The sequence below is a fragment of the Cyanistes caeruleus genome, chromosome 28 (assembly GCF_971803275.1).
Source record: "Cyanistes caeruleus chromosome 28, bCyaCae1.hap1.1, whole genome shotgun sequence".
In the NCBI taxonomy this organism is placed as follows: domain Eukaryota; kingdom Metazoa; phylum Chordata; class Aves; order Passeriformes; family Paridae; genus Cyanistes; species Cyanistes caeruleus.
The window spans coordinates 603,955-626,800 of NC_141728.1; the positions used below are offsets into that span (position 1 = coordinate 603,955).

Genomic DNA, 22,846 nt, shown 5'->3' on the forward strand with positions numbered 1-22,846 from the left:
CAGTTCCCTCCCAGTCCATCCCAGTCCCTCCCAGTCCCTCCCAGTCCATCCCAGTCCATCCCAGTCCCCTCCCAGTCCCTCCCAGTTCATCCCAGTCCCTCCCAGTCCATCCCAGTCCACCCCAACCCCCAAACCAGTAAGAACCAGTAACCCCCTATAGAGGCTGGGGGAAAGGGGGAGGGGCCAGATCAGGCCACGCCTCCACAAAAAAGGCGCCAAAACCGCAGGAAAAAGGCGCCAAAACTGCCCGGAAAAGGCGCCAAAACGGCCGGGAAAAGGCGCCAAAACGGCCGGGAAAAGGCGCCAAAACCGCCCCTCCCCCACCCCTTAAAGCCCCTCCCCCACCCCCGAAACGGAGCCGAATTTTCCCAATTTTGAGGCGAATTTTGGGGTTAAAAAATCTTTATTTGGTTAAAAATCTGAATTTTGGGGGGAAAAAATCTCAAATTTGGGTTAAAAATCTGAATTTTGGGGGAAAAAAATCTCAAATTTGGGTTAAAAATCTGAATTTTGGGGGAAAAAATCTCAAATTTGGGGGAAAAATCTGAATTTTGGGGGAAAAAATCTCAAATTTGGGGGAAAAATCTGAATTTTGGGGGGAAAAATCTCAAATTTGGGGGAAAAATCTGAATTTTGGGGGAAAAAATCTCAAATTTGGGGGAAAAATCTGAATTTTGGGTAAAAAAATCTCAAATTTGGGTTAAAAATCTGAATTTTGGGGGAAAAAATCTCAAATTTGGGGGAAAAATCTGAATTTTGGGGGAAAAAATCTCAAATTTGGGGGATAAATCTGAATTTTGGGGGAAAAAATCTCAAATTTGGGTTCAAAATCTGAATTTTGGGGGTAAAAAAATCTCAAATTTGGGTTAAAAATCTGAATTTTGGGGGGAAAAAATCTCAAATTTGGGGGAAAAAACTGAATTTTGGGGGAAAAAATCTGAAATTTGGGTTAAAAATCTGAATTTTGGGGGGAAAAAATCTCAAATTTGGGTTAAAAATCTGAATTTTGGGGGAAAAAAATCTCAAATTTGGGTTAAAAATCTGAATTTTGGAGGAAAAAATCTCAAATTTGGGGGAAAAATCTGAATTTTGGGGGAAAAAATCTCAAATTTGGGGGAAAAATCTGAATTTTGGGGGAAAAAATCTCAAATTTGGGGGAAAAATCTGAATTTTGGGGGGAAAAAATCTCAAATTTGGGTTAAAAATCTGAATTTTGGGGGAAAAAATCTCAAATTTGGGTTAAAAATCTGAAATTTGAGTTAAAAAAATCTCAAATTTGGGGGAAAAATCTGAATTTTGGGGGGAAAAAATCTCAAATTTGGGGGAAAAATCTGAATTTTGGGGGAAAAAATCTCAAATTTGGGTTAAAAATCTGAATTTTGGGTAAAAAAATCTCAAATTTGGGTTCAAAATCTGAATTTTGGGGGAAAAAATCTCAAATTTGGGTTAAAAATCTGAATTTTGGGGGAAAAAATCTCAAATTTGGGTTAAAAATCTGAATTTTGGGGGGAAAAAATCTCAAATTTGGGGGAAAAAACTGAATTTTGGGGGAAAAAATCTGAAATTTGGGTTAAAAATCTGAATTTTGGGTGAAAAAATCTCAAATTTGGGTTAAAAATCTGAATTTTGGGTTAAAAAATCTCAAATTTGGGGGAAAAAATTCCAATTTTGGGGTGAAAATTCCTGATTTTTGGCCTAAATTCTCAATTTTGGGGTGAAAAATCCCAATTTTGGGGAAAAAAATCCCAAATTTTTGCCTAAATCCTCAATTTTGGGGCGAAAATTCCCAATTTTTGGCATAAATTCCCAATTTTGCTGTTAAAAATCCTAATTTTTGTGCTAAACCCCCAGTTTTGGGGTGAAAATTCCAAATTTTGGGCTGAAAATTCCAAATTTTGGGGTAAAAAAATCCCAATTTTGGGTAAAAAAATCCCAATTTTTTGCCTCAATCCCCAATTTTGGGGTAAAAAATCTGAATTTTGGGGTAAAAAATCTGAATTTTGGGGTAAAAAATCCCAATTTTTGTCCTAAATTCCCAATTTTTGGCCTAAATCCTCAATTTTGGTGTGAAAATTCCCAATTTTTGGCCTAAATTCCAAATTTTTGGCCTAAAATTCTCAATTTTGGGGTGAAAAATCCCAATTTTGGGGTAAAAAATTCCAATTTTTGGCCTGAAATCTCAATTTTTGTCCTAAATCCCCAATTTTGGGTAAAAAAATCCCAATTTTGGGTAAAAAAATCCCAATTTTTGGCCTAAATTCCCAATTTTTGTGCTAAACCCCCAATTTTGGGGTGAAAAATCCCAATTTTGGGTAAAAAAATCCCAATTTTTGGCCTAAATTCCCAATTTTTGTGCTAAACCCCCAATTTTGGGGTGAAAATTCCGAATTTTGGGTTGTAAAATCTCAATTTTTTTGTAAAAAATCCCAATTTTTGTGCTAAACCCCCAATTTTGGGGTGAAAATTCCGGATTTTGGGTTGAAAATCCCCAATTTTGGGGTGAAAATTCCAAATTTTGGGGTAAAAAATCCCAATTTTTGTCCTAAACCCCCAATTTTGGGGTGAAAATTCCGAATTTTGGGTTGAAAACCCCCAATTTTGGGGTGAAAATTCCGAATTTTGGGTTGAAAACCCCCAATTTTGGGGTGAAAATTCCGGATTTTGGGTTGAAAACCCCCAATTTTGGGGTGAAAATTCCGAATTTTGGGATGAAAATCCCCAATTTTGGGGTGAAAATTCCGGATTTTGGGTTGAAAACCCCCAATTTTGGGGTGAAAATTCCGAATTTTGGGTTCCCGCGTCCCGATTTTTGGCGGGAATTCGGCGTTTTTGGGGTTAAAAGCAGCAGGTTTGGGTTTTGGGGTCCCCCAGCAGCGCCACCCGCGGCCCCCCCACGGTGACGATGGCGGGAGGCGGCCAAATGACGTAGGCGGGGACGAGTGACGTCATCGGTGACGTCATCGCCGGGCAGGGAGGCTGCGGGAAAGGGGGGGGAAAAAAAACCGGTTAAAAATTGGGGATTTTGGGGTTAAAAATGGGGATTTTGGGGTTAAAAATTGGGGATTTTGGGGGTTAAAAATGGGAAATTTGGGGGTTAAAAATTGGGGAATTTGGGGTTAAAAATTGGGGATTTTGGGGTTAAAAATTGGGGATTTTGGGGTTAAAAATTGGGGAATTTGGGGTTAAAAATTGGGGATTTTGGGGTTAAAAATTGGGGAATTTGTGGTTAAAAATTGGGGATTTTGGGGGTTAAAAATTGGGGATTTGGGGTTAAAAATTGGGGATATTGGGGTTAAAAATTGGGGAATTTGGGGTTAAAAATTGGGGATTTTGGGGGTTAAAAATTGGGGATTTTGGGGTTAAAAATTGGGGATTTTGGGGTTAAAAATGGGGATTTTTAGGGGTTAAAAATTGGGGAATTTGGGGTGAAAAATTGGGGAATTTGGGGTTAAAAATTGGGGATTTGGGGGTTAAAAATTGGGGATTTTGGGGTTAAAAATTGGGGATTTTGGGGTTAAAAATGGGGATTTTGGGGTTAAAAATTGGGGATTTTGGGGGTTAAAAATTGGGGAATTTGGGGTTAAAAATGGGGATTTTAGGGGTTAAAAATTGGGGAATTTGGGGTTAAAAATTGGGGATTTTGGGGTTAAAAATTGGGGAATTTGGGGTTAAAAATGGGGATTTTGGGAGTTAAAAATTGGGGAATTTGGGGTTAAAAATTGGGGAATTTGGGGTTAAAAATGGGGATTTTAGGGGTTAAAAATTGGGGAATTTGGGGTTAAAAATTGGGGAATTTGGGGTGAAAAATTGGGGATTTTGGGGGTTAAAAATTGGGGATTTTGGGGTTAAAATGGGGAATTTGGGGTTAAAAATGGGAAATTTGGGGGTTAAAAATTGGGGAATTTGGGATGAAAAATTGGGGATTTTAGGGGTTAAAAATTGGGGAATTTGGGGTTAAAAATGGGGATTTTGGGGGTTAAAAATGGGAAATTTGGGGGTTAAAAATTGGGGAATTTGGGGGTTAAAAATTGGGGATTTGGGGGTTAAAAATTGGGGATTTTGGGGTTAAAAATTGGGGATTTTGGGGTTAAAAATTGGGGAATTTGGGGTTAAAAATGGGGATTTTTAGGGGTTAAAAAATTGGAATTATGGGGGTTAAAAATGGGGATTTTTAGGGGGAAAAATGGGAATTTTGGAGGATTAAAAATTGGGGATTTTGGGGTTAAAAATTGGGGATTTTGGGGGTTAAAAATTGGGGATTTTGGGGTTAAAAATGGGGATTTTTAGGGGGTTAAAAATGGGGATTTTGGGGGTTAAAAATGGGGATTTTTAGGTGGGAAAATGGGATTTTTTAGGGGAAAAAATGGGGATTTTGGGGGTTAAAAATGGGGATTTTTAGGGGGGTTAAAAATGGGATTTTTTTAGTGGAAAAAATGGGAATTTTGGGGTTAAAAATGGGGATTTTTGGGGTGAAAAATGGGGATCTTTAGGGGAAAAATGGGGATTTTGGGGGATTAAAAATTGGGAATTTTTTGGGTTAAAAATAGGGGATTTTTGGGGTTAAAAATGGGGATTTTTAGGGGGAAAAAAAGGGATTTTGGGGGATTAAAAATTGGGGATTTTGGGGTTAAAAATTGGGGAATTTGGGGTGAAAAATTGGGGATTTTGGGGTTAAAAATTGGAGATTTTGGGGTTAAAAATGGAGAATTTGGGGTTAAAAATTGGGGATTTTGGGGGTTAAAAATTGGGGATTTTGGGGTTAAAAATGGGGATTTTTAGGGGTTAAAAATTGGGGAATTTGGGGTTAAAAATTGGGGAATTTGGGGGTTAAAAATTGGGGAATTTTGGGTTAAGAATTGGGGATTTTGGGGGTTAAAAATTGGGGATTTTGGGGTTAAAAATTGGGGAATTTGGGGTTAAAAATTGGGGATTTTGGGGGTTAAAAATTGGGGAATTTGGGGTTAAAAATTGGGGATTTTGGGGTTAAAAATGGGGATTTTTAGGGGTTAAAAATTGGGGATTTTGGGGTTAAAAATGGGGAAATTTGGGGGTTAAAAATGGGAATCTTTTAGGGGAAAAAAATGGGAATTTTGTGCTAAAAAATGGGGCTTTTTAGGGGAAAAAATGGAAATTTTTAGGGGTTAAAAAATTGGAATTTTGGGGGTTAAAAATGGGGATTTTTAGGGAATAAAAAGGGAATTTTTAGGGGTTAAAAAATTGGAATTTTGGGGGTTAAAAATGGGGATTTTTGGGGTGAAAAATGGGGATTTTTAGGGGGAAAAAAATGGGGATTTTGGGGTTAAAAATGGGGGATTTTTAGGGATTAAAAATGGGGATTTTTGGGGTTAAAAATGGGGATTTTTAGGGGGAAAAAAAAGGGATTTTGGGGGATTAAAAATTGGGGATTTTGGGGTTAAAAATGGGGAAATTTGGGGGTTAAAAATGGGAATCTTTTAGGGGAAAAAAAATGGGAATTTTGGGTTAAAAAATGGGGCTTTTTAGGGGAAAAAATGGAAATTTTTAGGGGTTAAAAAATTGGAATTTTGGGGGTTAAAAATGGGGATTTTTAGGGAATAAAACGGGAATTTTTAGGGGTTAAAAAATTGGAATTTTGGGGGTTAAAAATGGGGATTTTTGGGGTGAAAAATGGGGATTTTTAGGGGGAAAAAAATGGGGATTTTGGGGTTAAAAATGGGGGATTTTTAGGGATTAAAAATGGGGATTTTTGGGGTTAAAAATGGGGATTTTTAGGGGGAAAAAAAAGGGATTTTGGGGGATTAAAAATTGGGGATTTTGGGGTTAAAAATGGGGAAATTTGGGGGTTAAAAATGGGAATCTTTTAGGGGAAAAAAATGGGAATTTTGGGTTAAAAAATGGGGCTTTTTAGGGGAAAAAATGGAAATTTTTAGGGGTTAAAAAATTCGAATTTTGGGGGTTAAAAATGGGGATTTTTAGGGGGAAAAATGGGGATTTTTAGGGGAAAAATGGCGATTTTTAGGGGAAAAAAAAGGGGATTTTGGGGTTAAAAATGGGGATTTTGGGGGTTAAAAATGGGGATTTTTAGGGGGAAAAAATGGGGATTTTTAGGGGAAAAAATGGGAATTTTTAGGGGTTAAAAAAATGGAATTTTGGGGGTTAAAAATGGGAATTTTTTGGGGTTAAAAATGGGGATTTTGGGGGGTTAAAAATGGGGATTTTTAGGGGGAAAAATGGGAATTTTGGGGGATTAAAAATTGGGAATTTTGGGGTTAAAAATGGGGATTTTTGGGGTTAAAAAAAGGGAATTTTGGGGGTTAAAAATTGGGGAATTTGGGGTTAAAAATGGGAATTTTTAGGGGAAAAAAGGGAATTTTGGGGTTAAAAAACGAGAATTTTTTAGGGGAAAAAAATGAGATTTTTTTTAAGGAAAAATGGGAATTTTTAGGGGTGAAAAATGGGAATTTTGGGTTAAAAAATGTGAATTTTGGGGACTTACCCGGGCTGGGGGTGGGGAGCAGGGCCGGGGGTGTCGGTGACCCCGGGAGTGACCCCGGGAGTGACCCCGGGAGTGACCCCGGGAGTGACCCCGGGAGTGACCCTTGGAGTGACCCTTGGAGTGACCCTTGGAACGACCCCGGGAACGGCGGCAGCAGCAGCAGAGACGCCCCATGACCCCAAAACCTGCTGGAAATGGGGTAAAAAGAGGCAAAATCGGGAAAAAATCGGTTGGAAATGACCCAAAATGGTCTGGAATGAGCCCAAAAATGAGCGGAATAATGGAGATAAAGCAAAGTAAAGCTCAGATGGCACCAAAATGGCGAAAAATGACCCAAAAATGGCCAAAAATGACCCCAAAATGGCCCAAAATGACCCCAAAATGGCCCAAATGACCCAAAAATGGCCCCAAATGACCCCAAAATGGCACAAAATGACCCCAAAATGGCCCAAAATGACCCCAAAATGGCCCAAATGACCCAAAATGGCCCAAAATGACCCCAAAATGGTCCCAAATAACCCAAATGACCCCAAAATGGCCCAAAATGGCCCCAAAAACCCCAAATCTCCCCCCAAAAAACCCCAAATTCCCTCCTGAAACCCCAAATTCCCCCCAAATTCTCCCCAAAAAAACCCAAATGCTCCCAAAAAACCCAATTTTTCCCCAAAATCCCCCAAAATTCCCCCCAAATCCTCCCAAATCCTCCCCAAAAAAATCAAATTCCCTCCTAAAACCACAAATCCACCCAAAATCCCCCAAATCGCCCCCCAAAACCCCCAAATTTCCCAAAAATCCCCCAAAATTCCACCCCAAAAACCCCAAAATTTCCCCAAAATCTCCCCAAAAAAATCCCAAAACCCCAAATCCCCCCCAAAAACCCCGAATTTTCTCCAAATCCCCCCAAATCCTCCCCAAAAAACCCCAAAAAACTCCAAAATTCCCCCCAAAAATCCCAAAATTCCCCCCAAAAATCCCAAAATTCCCCCAAAAAACCCCAAATCCTTCCAGAAAATCCCAAATTTTCCCAAAAATCCCCCAAAATTCCCCCCAAAAACCCCAAAATTTCCCCCAAAAATCCCAGATTTCCCCCCAAAAACCCCAAATTTCCCCCAAACCCCCAAAATTTTCCCCAAAAATCCCCCAAAAACCCCAAAATTCCCCCCAAAAACCCCAAATTTCCCCCAAAAATCCCCCAAAATTCCCCCCAAAACCCCGAAATTCCCCCCAAAACCCCCAAATTTTCCCCAAAAATCCCCCAAAAACCCCAAAATTTTCCCCAAATCCCCCAAATTTCCCCCCCAAAAATCCCAAATCCTCCCCAAAACCCCCAAATTTCCCCCCAAAATTCCCCCAAAAATCCCAAATTTCCCCCAAAAACCCCAGATTTTCCCCCAAAAACCCCAAAATTCCCCCCAAAACCCCAGATTTTCCCCCAAAAATCCCAAATTTCCCCCAAAAACCCCAGATTTTCCCCCAAAAATCCCAAATCCCCCCCCATAAATCCCAAAATTCCCCCTAAAAACCCCAAATTTCCCCCAAAAATCCCAAAATTCCCCCCCAAAACCCCAAATCCTCCCCCAAAAACCCCAAATTTCCCCAAAAATCCCCAAAATTCCCCCCAAAAACCCCAAAATTCCCCCAAAAACCCCAAATTTTCCCCCAAAAATCCCAAAATTCCCCCCAAAAATCCCAAAATTCCCCCAAAAAACCCAAATTTTCCTCCAAAAATCCCAAAATTCCCCCCAAAAACCCCAAATCCTTCCAGAAAATCCCAAATCCTCCCCCAAAAACCCCAAATTTCCCCCAAAAACCCCAAATTTCCCCCAAAAACCCCAAAATTCCCCCAAAAATCCCCCAAAAACCCCAAATTTTCCCAAATTCCCCCCCAGCCCCTCCCCCACCCCCCCAAAATTCCCCCAAAATTCCCAAAATTCCCGATTTTTCCTCACCCGATCCCAAAGAATTTCACCCCAAAAAATTTTTTCCGCCTCGGCCGCTCCTGGAATTTTTTTTGTGGGATCGGGGGGTGGGGGAGGGGCGAGGTTTTTTTTGTATGGAAGCGGTGACGTCATCGCCATCCCCACCCCCCCCCTCCCGTGACGTCAGCGGCGGCACAAACTTTAATTAAAAAAATTAAGAAAAGCTTTTAATTAAAAGATGCTAAAAATAGAAAGGGGGGGAAATTAAAATGAAATTAAAAAAAAAAAAACCGGTTTTGGCGGTTTGATGACGTCATCGGCGGATTTAGGTCAAGAAACCCCAAAATTCGCCTGGGGGCAACGTCAAAAAAAAAAAAAAAACCCGCGAATTTGGGAGGGGTGGCGCCAAAAAGCGGTGACGTCATCGGAATCTCGGGAATTTGGGAATGAGGGGGGAGGGGGGGAAAAAAATCGGGGTTTTTTGGGGGGGTTGGGAACCCCAAAAATTGGGGATTTGAGACCCAAAATTTGGGAATTGAGACCCAAAAATTGGGAATTGAGACCAAAATTTGGGAATTGAGCCCAAAATTTGGGATTTGAGACCAAAATTTGGGTCCAGAAAGTCCAAAATTGGGACCTGGAGCCCAAAATTATCCCAGAAACCCCAAAATTTGGGAATGGAACCCCAAAAATTGGGAATTGAGACCCAAAAATTGGGAATTGAGCCCAAAATCTGGAATTTGAGTCCAAAATTTGGGACCAGAAAGTCCAAAATTGGGACCTGGACCCCAAAATTTGGGAATGGAACCCCAAAATCTGGAATTTGAGTCCAAAATTTGGGACCAGAAAGTCCGAAATTGGGACCTGGACCTCAAAATTTGGGAATGGAGCCCCAAAAATTGGGATTTGAGCCCAAAATTTGGGTCCAGAAAGTCCAAAATTGTGACTTGGAACCCAAAAATATCCCAGGAACCCCAAAATTCCGGGATTTGAGCCCAAAATTTGGGATTTGAGACCCAAAAATTGGGAATTGAGACCCAAAAATTGGGAATTGAGACCCAAAAATTGGGATTTGAGACCAAAATTTGGGAGTTGAGACCCAAAATTTGGGAATTGAGACCCAAAAATTGGGAATTGAGACCCAAAAATTGGGATTTGAGACCAAAATTTGGGAGTTGAGACCCAAAATTTGGGAATTGAGACCCAAAAATTGGGAATTGAGACCCAAAAATTGGGATTTGAGACCAAAATTTGGGAGTTGAGACCCAAAAATTGGGATTTGAGCCCAAAATTTGGGTCCAGAAAGTCCAAAATTGGGACTTGGAGCCCAAAATTATCCCAAGAATCCCAAAATTTGGGAATTGAGACCCAAAAATTGGGATTTGAGCCCAAAATTTGGGTCCAGAAAGTCCAAAATTGGGACCTGGACCTCAAAATTTGGGAATGGAGCCCCAAAAATTGGGATTTGAGCCCAAAAATTGGGATTTGAGCCCAAAAATTGGGATTTGAGTCCAAAATTTGGGTCCAGAAAGTCCAAAATTGGGACTTGGACCCCAAAATTATCCCAAGAACCCCAAAATTCCGGGATTTGAGCCCAAAATTTGGGATTTGAGACCCAAAAATTGGGATTTGAGCCCAAAATTTGGGAATTGAGACCCAAAATTTGGGATTTGAGACCCAAAAATTGGGATTTGAGACCCAAAAATTGGGAATTGAGACCCAAAAATTGGGATTTGAGACCCAAAAATTGGGAATTGAGACAAAAAATTTGGGAATTGAGACCAAAATTTGGGATTTGAGACCCAAAATTTGGGATTTGAGACCCAAAATTTGGGAATTGAGACCAAAATTTGGGAATTGAGACCCAAAAATTGGGATTTGAGCCCAAAAATTGGGATTTGAGACCCAAAAATTGGGAATTGAGCCCAAAATTTGGGATTTGAGACCCAAAAATTGGGATTTGAGCCCCAAAAATTGGGAATTGAGACCCAAAAATTGGGAATTGAGACCCAAAAATTGGGATTTGAGCCCAAAATTTGGGATTTGAGACCCAAAAATTGGGATTTGAGTCCAAAATTTGGGTCCAGAAAGTCCAAAATTGGGACTTGGAGCCCAAAATTATCCCAAGAACCCCAAAATTCCGGGATTTGAGCCCAAAATCTGCTCCAAAATCCCAAAATTTGGGTCCAGAAAGTCCAAATTTGGGACCTGGACCCCAAAATCAACCCAAGAATCCCAAAATTTGGGAGCTGAGACCCAAAAATTGGGATTTGAGCCCAAAATTTGGGTCCAGAAGTACCAAAATTGGGACTTGGACCCCCAAATTATCCCAAGAACCCCAAAATTCCGGGATTTGAGCCCAAAATCTGCTCCAAAATCCCAAAATTTGAGTCCAGAAAGTCCAAAATTGGGACCTGGACCCTAAAATTTGGGAATTAAGACCTAAAATTTGTGACTGAATCCCAAAATTTGGGTCCAGAAAGTCCAAAATTGGGACCTGGACCCCAAAATCAACCCAAGAACCCCAAAATTTGGGAGCTGAGACCCAAAAATTGGGATTTGAGTCCAAAATTTGGGTCCAGAAAGTCCAAAATTGGGACTTGGAGCCCAAAATCTGGGTCCAGAAAGTCCAAAATTGGGACTTGGAGCCCAAAATTATCCCAAGAACCCCAAAATTCCGGGATTTGAGCCCAAAATCTGCTCCAAAATCCCAAAATTTGGGTCCAGAAAGTCCAAAATTGGGACCTGGACCCTAAAATTTGGGAATGGAGCCCCAAAATCTGGGATTTGAGTCCAAAATTTGGGTCCAGAAGGTGCAAATTTGGGACCTGGACCCCAAAATCATCCCAGAAACTCCAAAATTTTGGGAATGGAGCCCCAAAAATTGGGATTTGAGTCCAAAATTTGGGAATTGAGACCTTAAATTTGTCCCTGAATCCCAAAATTTGGGTCCAGAAAGTCCAAAATTGGGACCTGGACCCCAAAATTATCCCAAGAATCTGAAAATTTGGGAACTGACACCCAAAATTTGGGATTTGAGTCCAAAATTTGGGTCCAGAAAGTCCAAAATTGGGACTTGGAGCCCAAAATTATCCCAAGAATCCCAAAATTTGGGAATTGAGACCCAAAAATTGGGATGTGAGCCCAAAATTTGGGAATTGAGACCCAAAAATTGGGATTTGAGCCCAAAATTTGGGTCCAGAAAGTCCAAAATTGGGACCTGGACCCTAAAATTTGGGAATTAAGACCTAAAATTTGTCCCTGAATCCCAAAATTTGGGTCCAGAAAGTCCAAAATTGGGACCTGGAGCCCAAAATCAACCCAAGAACCCCAAAATTTGGGAGCTGAGACCCAAAAATTGGGATTTGAGTCCAAAATTTGGGTCCAGAAAGTCCAAAATTGGGACCTGGACCGTAAAATTTGGGAATGGAACCCCAAAATTTGGGATTTGAGCCCAAAATCTGCTCCAAAATCCCAAAATTTGGGTCCAGAAAGTCCAAAATTGGGACCTGGAGCCCAAAATTATCCCAAGAATCCGAAAATTTGGGAACTGACACCCAAAAATTGGGATTAGAGTTCAAAATTTGGGTCCAGAAAGTCCAAAATTGGGACCTGGACCCCAAAATCAACCCAAGAACCCCAAAATTTGGGAGCTGAGACCCAAAAATTGGGATTTGAGTCCAAAATTTGGGTCCAGAAAGTCCAAAATTGGGACTTGGACCCCCAAATTATCCCAAGAACCCCAAAATTCCGGGATTTGAGCCCAAAATCTGCTCCAAAATCCCAAAATTTGGGTCCAGAAAGTCCAAAATTGGGACCTGGAGCCCAAAATTATCCAAGGAACCCCAAAATTTGGGAGCTGAGCCCCAAAAATTTGGATTTGAGTCCAAAATTTGGGTCCAGAAAGTCCAAAATTGGGACTTGGAGCCCAAAATTTGGGATTTGAGCCCAAAATTTGGGTCCAGAAAGTCCAAAATTGGGACCTGGAGCCCAAAATTATCCCAGGAACCCCAAAATTTGGGAATTCGGCCCCAAAATCCCCCCCCGACCCCCCCCAGTGACGTCATCGATCCCAAAAACGACCCCGCCACCCCCTGATGACGTCATTAACACCCCAATGACGTCATTGACAGCCTGTGACGTCATTAACACCCCCCGATGACGTCATCGCCCTCCCAGGACCCCCCCCCCCAAAAAATTCCCGGAATCGACCCCCCCCAATGACGTCACCTGCCTCATTTGCATACGGCTCATTTGCATATCGCCCCCCCCGCCCCCTCCCCTCCCCCCAAGGAATCAAGGCTCGTCAGTCCGGCTAATTTGCATGTTCATTTGCATGTTCATTTACATATCGGCACGCGCCGGGGCTTGGCACAATTAATCCGTTAATTATGGCACTCATTTGCATACGGGCGCTCATTTGCATACAGCGATGTGTCGGACGCGGCGGTGCTCATTTGCATACGGTGCTCGGTGCTCATTTGCATGCCCCCGCCTCATTCGCGTGCTCATTTGCATATCGCAATTAAGGGAGATGTGCATTTGTGCGGCTGCGTCGGTGCTCATTTGCATAACGCTTGTTTATGTACAGCTCATTTACATATTGATCAACCCGCTGGGACGATTCTCGTCGCTCGTTTGCATCTCATTTGCATATTGCCAACATTTGCATGACACCCTCATTTACATAAACCCAACAGCGGCGTAACCACGCCCCCCCTCATTTACATAAAGTGCTGTGGAGGCGCAGGGGTCCTCCTCGCTCATTTACATATTGCTCATTTAAATAGCGCTCATTTACATACGGCTCATTTGCATACGCACACCCTCTCACACCGGGGGGGGGGGGGGGGGGAGGGGAAATCGACCCCAAATTTGGGGAATTTGATCCCAAATTTTGGGGAATTTGATCCCAAATTTTGGGGATTTTCCACCCAAATTTTTGGGGGGATTTGAGGCAAAATTTGGGGATTTTTTTTCCTTCAAATTCCGGATTTTTTAACCCAAATTTTGGGATTTTTTAACCCAAATTTTGGGATTTTTTAACCCAAATTTTGGGATTTTTTAACCCAAATTTTGGCATTTTTATCCCAAATTTTGGGATTTTTTTAACCCAAATTTTGGGATTTTTTTACCCAAATTTTGGCATTTTTATCCCAAATTTTGGGATTTTTTAACCCAAATTCTGGGATTTTCATCCCAAATTTTGGGATTTTTTTTCCCAAATTTTAGGAATTTCTTAACCCAAATTTTGGGATTTTTTTTACCCAAATTCTGGGATTTTTATCCCAAAATTTCGGGATTTTTATCCCAAATTTTGGGATTTTTTGACCCAAATTTTGGGATTTTTTTAAGCCAAATTTTAGGAATTTTTTTACCCAAATTCTGGGATTTTTATCCCAAATTTTGGGATTTTTTTCCCTTCAATTTCCGGATTTTTCCCCAAATTTTTGGATTTTTTTCCCCAAATTTTGGGATTTTTTTAACCCAAATTTTAGGAATTTTTTAAACCCAAATTTTGGGATTTTTAACCCAAATTTTGGGATTTTTTTCCCTTTAATTTCCGGATTTTTCCCCAAATTTTTGGATTTTTTTCACCAAATTTTGGGATTTTTTAACCCAAATTTTGGGATTTTTATCCCCAAATTTTGGGATTTTTTTTTCCCTTCAATTTCTGGATTTTTCCACCCAAATTTCGGGATTTTTCCCATCAAATTTTGGGATTTTTATCCCAAATTTTGGTGTTTTTTCCCCACATTTTGGGGGTTTTTAAACCCAAATTTTAGAGGTTTTTTCCCTCCAATTTCCGGATTTTTTCACCCAAATTTTGGAATTTTTATCCCAAATTTTGGGATTTTTTTCCCTTTAATTTCCAGATTTTTATCCCAAAATTTCAGGATTTTTATCCCCAAATTTGGGGATTTTTATCCCAAATTTTGGGATTTTTTTCCCTTCAATTTCCGGATTTTTCCACCCAAATTCCAGTATTTTTTTTCCCCAAATTTCAGGATTTTTTCCCCAAAATTTCGGAATTTTTTTCCCCAAATTTCGGAATTTTTTTCCCCAAATTTTGGGATTTTTTCCCCAAAATTTTGGGATTTTTTTCCCCAAATTTTGGGATTTTTCCCCCTCCCAAATTTTGTGGATTTTGCCCCAAATTTGGGGGTTTGTGGCGGGGGGGGGAGGGGCCATGCGGGGGTTGGGGGTGGGGGAGGGGTCAGGGGTCCCCCCCGGGGGGGTTATTGCAGGGGGGGGCCCTGGGGTCACTCAGGGGTCAAAGGTCACTCAGGGTCACTCAGGGGTCACTCAGGGTCACTCGGGGGTCACTCAGGGGTCACTCAGTGGTCACTCAGGGTCACTCAGTGGTCACTCAGGGGTCACTCAGGGGTCACTGAGGGGTCACTCAGGGTCACACAGGGGTCACTCAGGGTCACTCAGGGGTCACTCGGGTCACTCAGGGTCACTCAGGGGTCACTCAGGGTCACTGAGGGGTCACTCAGGGTCACTCAGGGTCACTCGGGGGTCACTCAGGGGTCACTCAGGGGTCACTGAGGGTCATTGGGGTCACTCAGGGGTCACTCAGGGTCACTCAGGGGTCACTCAGGTGTCACTCAGGAGTCACTCAGGGGTCACTCAGGGGTCACTCAGAGGTCATTGGGGTCACTCAGGGTCACTCAGGGGTCAAAGATCACTCAGGGGTCACTCAGGGGTCACTCAGGGTCACTCAGGGGTCAATCAGGGTCACTCAGGGGTCACCCAGGGTCACTGAGGGGTCACTCAGGGTCACTCAGGGTCACTCAGGGTCACTCAGGGTCACTAAGGGGTCACTCAGGGTCACTCAGGGGTCACTCAGGGGTCACTCAGGGTCACTCAGGGTCACCCAGGGTCACTCAGGGGTCACCCAGGGTCACTCAGGGGTCACTCAGGGTCACTCAGGGGTCACTCAGGGGTCACTCAGGGTCACTCGGGGTCACTCGGGGTCACTCAGGGGTCACTCAGGGTCACTCAGGGATCACTCAGGGGTCACTCAGGGGTCACTCAGGGGTCACTCAGGGTCACTCAGGGGTCACTGAGGGTCACTCAGGGTCACTCGGGGGTCACTCAGGGTCACTCAGGGTCACTCAGGGTCACTCAGGGGTCACTCGGGGGTCACTCAGGGGTCACTCGGGGGTCACTCAGGGGTCACTCAGGGGTCACTCAGGGGTCACTCGGCCACCTGGACGCCGCCGCAGTTCTCTTTGCTCTCCGAGGTGATGGCCAGGTACTCGGAGCTGGGGGGGGGGAGGGGAGAAATTCGGGGTGGGGGAGGGGATCCCGAATTCGGGAACCCCCAAAAAACCCAAAATCCCCCAAAAAAATCACCCAAAAAAACCCCAAACCCCCCAAAATTCCACCCAAAAATGTCCCAAAATCCCCCAAAATTCCACCCAAAAATGTCCCAAAATCCCCCAAAATTCCACCCAAAAATGCCCCAAAATCCCCCCAAAAATCCCCCAAAATTCCACCAAAAAATGGCCCAGAATTCCACCCAAAATCCCACCCAAAAATGGCCCAAAATTCCACCCTAAAAAACCCAAAAATTCCAATCAAAAATGTCCCAAAATCCGGCTAAAATTCCACCCAAAAATCACCCAAAATTCCTCCCTAAAAAAACCCAAATTCCACCCAAAAATCACCCAAAATTCCTCCCTAAAAAAACCCAAATTCCACCCGAAAATCCCCCAAAATTCCACCCTAAAAAACCCAAAAATTCGAACCCAAAATGCCCCAAAATTATACCAAAAATGTCCCAAAATTCCAGCAAAAAATGCCCCAAAATTCCACCCAAAAATGCCCAAATTCCACCCAAAAATGTCCCAAAATTCCACCCCAAAATTCCCCAAAATTCCACCCTAAAAAACACAAAAATTCGAACCCAAAATGCCCCAAAATCCCCCAAAATTCCACCAAAAAATGCCCCAAAATCCCCCAAAATTCCACCCAAATTCCCCAAAATTCCACCCAAAAATGTCCAAATTCCATCTGAAAATTCCCCAAAATTCCACCCTAAAAAACCCAGAAATTCCAATCAAAAATGTCCCAAATCCCCCAAAATTCCACCCAAAAATGTCCCAAAATTCCAGCCAAAAATGACCCAGAATTCCACCCTAAAAAAACCCAAATTCCACCCGAAAATTCCCCAAAATTCCACCCAAAACCCCCCAAAATTCCACAAAAAAACCCCCAAAATTCCACCCTAAAAAAACCCAAAAATTCCAACCGAAAATGTCCCAAAATCCCCCCAAAAATCCCCCAAATTCCACCAAAAAATGGCCCAGAATTCCACCCTAAAAAAACCCAAATTCCACCCGAAAATTCCCCAAAATTCCACCCAAAACCCCCCAAAATTCCACAAAAAAAACCCCCAAAATTCCACCCAAAATCCCACCCAAAAATGGCCCAAAATTCCACCCTAAAAAACCCAAAAATTCCAACTGAAAATGTCCCAAAATGCCCCAAAATTCCACCCAAAAATGTCCCAAAATTCCACCCTAAAAAAAACCAAATTCCATCCGAAAATTCCCCAAAATTCCACCCTTAAAAACCCAAAAATTCGAACCCAAAATGCCCCAAAATCCCCCAAAATTCCACCCCAAAATGCCCCAAAATCCCCCAAAATTCCACCCAAATTCCCCAAAATTCCACCCAAAAATGCCCAAATTCCATCCGAAAATTCCCCAAAATTCCATCTGAAAATTCCCCAAAATTCCACCCTAAAAAACCCAGAAATTCCAGCTGAAAATGTCCCAAAATCCCCCAAAATTCCACCCAAAAATGTCCCAAAATTCCACCCTAAAAAACCCTGAAATTCCAACCAAAAATGTCCCAAAATCCCCCAAAATTCCACCCAAAAATGTCCCAAAATTCCACCCTAAAAAACCCTGAAATTCCAACCAAAAATGTCCCAAAATCCCCCAAAATTCCACCCAAAAATGTCCCAAAATTCCAGCCTAAAAAATCCCAAATTCCACCCGAAAATTCCCCAAAATTCCACCCTTAAAAACCCAAAAATTTGAACCCAAAATGCCCCAAAATCCCCCAAAATTCCACCCAAAAATGCCCCAGAATTCCACCCAAAATTCCCCAAAATTCCACAAAAAAACCCCCCAAAATTCCACCCTAAAAAACCCAAAAATTCCAGCTGAAAATGTCCCAAAATCCCCCAAAATTCCACCCAAAAATGTCCCAAAATTCCACCCTAAAAAAACCCAAATTCCACCCGAAAATTCCCCAAAATTCCACCCTAAAAAACCCAAAAATTTGAACCCAAAATGCCCCAAAATCCCCCAAAATTCCACCCAAAAATGCCCCAGAATTCCACCCAAAATTCCCCAAAATTCCACAAAAAAAACCCCCAAAATTCCACCCTAAAAAACCCAAAAATTCCAGCTGAAAATGTCCCAAAATCCCCCAAAATTCCACTCAAAAATGTCCCAAAATTCCACCCTAAAAAAACCCAAATTCCACCCGAAAATTCCCCAAAACTCCACCCTAAAAAACCCAAAAATTTGAACCCAAAATGCCCCAAAATTCCACCCAAAAATGCCCCAAAATCCCCCAAAATTCTACCCAAATTCCCCAAAATTCCACCCAAAAATGCCCAAATTCCATCTGAAAATTCCCCAAAATTCCATCTGAAAATTCCCCAAAATTCCACCCTAAAAAACCCTGAAATTCCAACCAAAAATGTCCCAAAATCCCCCAAAATTCCACCCAAAAATGTCCCAAAAATTCCAGCCAAAAATGGCCCAGAATTCCACCCTAAAAAAACCCAAATTCCACCCGAAAATTCCCCAAAATTCCACCCAAAACCCCCCAAAATTCCACAAAAAACCCCCAAAATTCCACCCTAAAAAACCCAGAAATTCCAACCAAAAATGTCCCAAAATCCCCCAAAATTCCACCCAAAAATGTCCCAAAATTCCACCCTAAAAAAACCCAAATTCCACCCGAAAATTCCCCAAAATTCCACCCTTAAAAACCCAAAAATTCGAACCCAAAATGTCCCAAAATCCCCCAAAATTCCACCCCAAAATGCCCCAAAATCCCCCAAAATTCCACCCAAATTCCCCAAAATTCCACCCAAAAATGCCCAAATTCCATCTGAGAATGCCCCAAAATTCCATCTGAAAATTCCCCAAAATTCCACCCAAAAATCCCCCAAAATTCCACCCAAAATGCCCCAAAATCCCCCAAAATTCCACCCAAAAATGCCCCAGAATTCCACCCAAATATCCCCAAAATTCCTCCCAAAATTCCCAAAAATTCCACCCCAAAATCCCCCAAAATTCCACCCCAAAATGCCCCAAAATTCCACCCAAATTCCCCAAAATTCCACCCAAAAATGTCCAAATTCCATCCGAAAATTCCCCAAAATTCCATCTGAAAATTCCCCAAAATTCCACCCTAAAAAACCCAAAAATTCAAACCCAAAATCCCCCAAAAATTCAAACCCAAAATCCCCCAAAATTCCACCCAAAAATGCCCCAAAATTCCACCCAAAAATCCCCCAGAATTCCACCCTAAAAAAACCCAAATTCCACCCGAAAATCCCCCAAAATTCCACCCTAAAAAACCCAAAAATTCGAACCCAAAATGCCCCAAAATTCCCCAAAATTCCCCCAAAAATGTCCCAAAATTCCACCTTAAAAAAAACCCAAATTCCACCCAAAAATCCCCAAAAATTCCACCCAAAATGCCCCAAAATCCCCCTTCCTTTAAGCCCCGCCCCCAAACCCTAAGCCCCGCCCCCTCATTTATAAACCCCCATTAATTTCCTTTAATTTCTCTTAATTTTCCCATTTTCCACCCAATTCCCACCCGGATTTTTTCCCCCTTGAGGCCACGCCCCCTCAAAGCCCCGCCCTCATAGGCCACGCCCCTAAGTCCCCAAGCCACGCCCCTTCCGGTTCTAAAATCCCTTTAATTTCCCCATTTCCCATCAAAATTTTTTCCAATTTCCTCATTTTCCACCCAATTTCCACCTGGATTTTTTTCCCCCTCGAGGCCACGCCCCTTCTCAGGCTCCGCCCACACGAGGCCCCGCCCCCAAACCACAAGCCCCGCCCCCAGAGCTATAAAACCCCTTTTATTTCCCCATTCTCATCCAAATTTCTTCCAATTTCCTCATTTTTCGCCCGATTTCCATTCAGATTTTTTCCCTCTCGAAGCCACGCCCCTTCCGGCCACGCCCTTCATGCCACGCCCACTCAGACCACGCCCCCAAACACAAACCCCGCCTTTTCCTGTTAAAAAAACTTATAATTTCCCTTAATTTTCCCATTTTTCGCCCGATTTCTACCCGGATTTTTTCCCTCCTGAGGCCACGCCCCCTCTTGGGCTCCGCCTACATGAGGCTCCGCCCCCAGAGCTACAAAACCCCTTTAATTTCCCCATTTCCCATCCAAATTTCTTCCAATTTCCTCATTTTTCGCCCGATTTCCATTCAGATTTTTTCTCCTCTCGAAGCCACGCCCCTTCCGGCCGCGCCCCGCATGCCACGCCCACTCAGACCACGCCCCCAAACACAAACCCCGCCTTTTCCTGTTAAAAAAACCTTCTAATTTCCCTTAATTTTCCCATTTTTCGCCCGATTTTTATTCAGATTTTTTCCCTCTCAAGGCCACGCCCCTTCCGGCCACGCCCCGCATGCCACGCCCACTCAGACCACGCCCCCAAACACAAACCCCGCCTTTTCCTGTTAAAAAAACCTTATAATTTCCCTTAATTTTCCCATTTTTCGCCCGATTTCCACACGGATTTTTTTTCCCTCGAGGCCACGCCCCTTCCGGCCGCGCCCCGCATGCCACGCCCACTCAGACCACGCCCCCAAAACACAAACCCCGCCTTTTCCTGTTAAAAAAACCTTATAATTTCCTTTAATTTTCCCATTTCTCGCCCGATTTCCACACGGATTTTTTTTCCCTCGAGGCCACGCCCCTTCCGGCCGCGCCCCGCATGCCACGCCCACTCAGACCACGCCCCCAAAACACAAACCCCGCCTTTTCCTGTTAATAAAAACCTTATAATTTCCCTTAATTTTCCCATTTTTCGCCCGATTTCCACCCGGATTTTTTCCCCCCCATCGAGGCCACGCCCCTTCCGGCCACGCCCACTCACGCGCTGTCGGGGGGCGGGGCGGCGGCCGCCACCTTGCGGTAGCAGTAGAGCATCTCGGCGGCGAGCCAGAGCGTGAGGACCACGATGAGAACGTACATGAGGATCTCGGAGACGATGGACGCCAGGTCACGGCGCGCTGGGGGCGGAGAGAGAGAGAGGGAGGGAGAGGAATTCCTGGGATTCCCGGGAGGAAAAAAATTCCACAGGGGAAAAAAATCCCGGGGGAAAATCCAAGGGGAAAAATCCAAGGGAAAAAATTCCAGGGGAAAAAATCCTGGGGAATTTCAGGGAAAAAATCCTGGGGGAAAAAATCCTGGGAAAAATCCAGGGAAAAATCTCCCAGTTCCCTCCCAGTCCATCCCAGTCCATCCCAGTCTATCCCAGTCCCCTCCCAGTCCCCTCCCAGTCCCTCCCAGTCCATCCCAGTCCCCTCCCAGTCCATCCCAGTCCATCCCAGTCCATCCCAGTCCATCCCAATCCCCTCCCAGTCCCTCCCAGTCCATCCCAGTCCCCTCCCAGTCCATCCCAGTCACTCCCAGTCCCTCCCAGTCCATCCCAGTCCCCTCCCAGTCCATCCCACTCCATCCCAGTCCCCTCCCAGTCCATCCCAGTCCCTCCCAGTCCATCCCAGTACCTTTCTCCACCACGGCCAGCCGCAGGCTCTGGTTCCTGGCCAGGCTGTAGGTGTCACCTGTCCCACCCCAGTGACTCCCAGTAACTCCCAGTGACTCCTAACCCCCTCCCAGTCCCTCCCAGTCCCTCCCAGTCCCCTCCCAGTCCATCCCAGTGCCTCCCAGTACCTTTCTCCACCACGGCCAGCCGCAGGCTCTGGTTCCTGGCCAGGCTGTAGGTGTCACGTGTCCCATCCCAGTGCCTCCCAGTCCATCCCAGTCACTCCCAGTCCCCTCCCAGTCCATCCCAGTCCCTCCCAGTCCATCCCAGTACCTTTCTCCACCACGGCCAGCCGCAGGCTCTGGTTCCTGGCCAGGCTGTAGGTGTCACCTGTCCCATCCCAGTGCCTCCCAGTCCATCCCAGTCCATCCCAGTCCATCCCAGTCCATCCCAGTCCATCCCAGTCCCCTCCCAGTGACTCCCAGTCCCTCCCAGTCCATCCCAGTCCCTCCCAGTCCATCCCAGTCCCCTCCCAGTCCATCCCAGTCCATCCCAGTCCCCTCCCAGTCCATCCCAGTCCATCCCAGTCCATCCCAATCCCCTCCCAGTCCATCCCAGTGCCTCCCAGTACCTTTCTCCACCACGGCCAGCCGCAGGCTCTGGTTCCTGGCCAGGCTGTAGGTGTCACCTGTCCCACCCCAGTGACTCCCAGTAACTCCCAGTGACTCCTAACCCCCTCCCAGTCCCTCCCAGTCCCTCCCAGTCACTCCCAGTCCATCCCAGTCCCCTCCCAGTATATCCCAGTGCCTCCCAGTACCTTTCTCCACCACGGCCAGCCGCAGGCTCTGGTTCCTGGCCAGGCTGTAGGTGTAGCCCTCGAAGGTCAGGTTGCGCCGCAGGCCGCACACGTAGGCGCCGGCGTGTTCGCGCTGCACCGAGCGCAGCCACAGCGACAAATCCTGCAGGTCCCGCGTGCCCCGCGAGCCGTTCCAGGCCAGCAGCCCCTGGAAGGGGCCAGGAGCCACCCACTCGCCCTCCTCGGGGCTGTAGTGAAGGATCTGAGAGGGGAAAACCAGTATGAACCAGTATAAACCAGTATGGACCAGTATGAACCAGTATGAACCAGTATAAACTGGTATAGACAAGTATAAACCAATATAGACCCATATAAATCAATGTAAACTGGTATAAACCAGTATAAACCAGTATAAACCAGTATAAACCAGTATAAACCAGTACTGGTTACTGGGCCACTCGCCCTCCTCGGGGCTGTAGTGAAGGATCTGAGAGGGGAAAACCAGTATGAACCAGTATAGACCAGTATAAACCAGTATGGACCAGTATAGACCCATATAAATCAATGTAAACTGGTATAAACCAGTATAAACCAGTATAAACCAGTATGGACCAGTATGAACCAGTATAGACCAGTATAAACCAGTATAAACCAGTATAAACCAGTATGGACCAGTATAGACCAATATAGACCCATATAAATCAATGTAAACCGGTATAAACCAGTATAAACCAGTATAAACCAGTACTGGTTACTGGGCCACTCGCTCTCCTCAGGGCTGTAGTGAAGCATCTGAGATGGGAAAACCAGTATAAACCAGTATGGACCAGTATGGACCAACATAGACCAATATAGACCCATATAAATCAATGTAAACTGGTATAA

The 22,846-nt window shown here is 44.1% G+C and overlaps 2 protein-coding genes across 5 annotated transcripts in view; both read right to left on the minus strand.

Annotated features, from left to right (window-relative positions):
* SCN1B (sodium voltage-gated channel beta subunit 1) overlaps positions 1 to 22,846 on the minus strand; it is a 55,587-nt gene that overhangs the window by 22,657 nt on the left and 10,084 nt on the right. Inside the window, exons 3-6 of one of the 4 annotated variants that reach the window (XR_015279610.1) lie at positions 21,983 to 22,223; positions 20,554 to 20,689; positions 15,573 to 15,665; positions 14,683 to 14,713 (exon numbers count right to left, since the gene is read on the minus strand). Coding sequence is in view for 3 of the 4 variants with exons in the window: in XM_086864939.1 (XP_086721065.1) it covers positions 21,552 to 21,853; positions 21,983 to 22,223 (543 nt within the window). In the remaining variant the exon portion in view is untranslated. Of the gene's footprint in view, positions 1 to 12,704; positions 15,362 to 15,572; positions 15,666 to 20,553; positions 20,690 to 21,502; positions 21,854 to 21,982; positions 22,224 to 22,846 lie in introns of those variants that run through there. The other 3 variants (XM_086864941.1, XM_086864940.1, XM_086864939.1) reach the window with 3 other exon arrangements.
* On the minus strand, positions 385 to 12,912 carry LOC147648989 (uncharacterized). The gene is made up of 3 exons (XM_086864860.1): positions 12,823 to 12,912; positions 6,476 to 7,040; positions 385 to 2,976 (listed from the first exon to the last, which is right to left on the minus strand). The coding sequence occupies exons 1-3, from the start codon at positions 12,910 to 12,912 to the stop codon at positions 2,543 to 2,545; spliced, it is 1,089 nt and encodes a 362-aa protein (XP_086720986.1). The 3' UTR covers positions 385 to 2,542.

What these genes read in the sequence shown, in the direction of transcription:
- LOC147648989 (XM_086864860.1), bottom strand. Translation starts at nt 12,912, where the DNA reads ATGCAAATGAGCACGCGAATGAGGCGGGGGCATGCAAATGAGCACCGA. An exon ending in GCCGCGTCCGACACATCGCT is followed by an intron (nt 7,041 to 12,822) that starts GTATGCAAATGA and finishes TTTTGGGGGGAG; the next exon opens with ATTTGGGGTTTTTGGGGCCA. An exon ending in GCTCCCCACCCCCAGCCCGG is followed by an intron (nt 2,977 to 6,475) that starts GTAAGTCCCCAA and finishes CCTTTCCCGCAG; the next exon opens with CCTCCCTGCCCGGCGATGAC.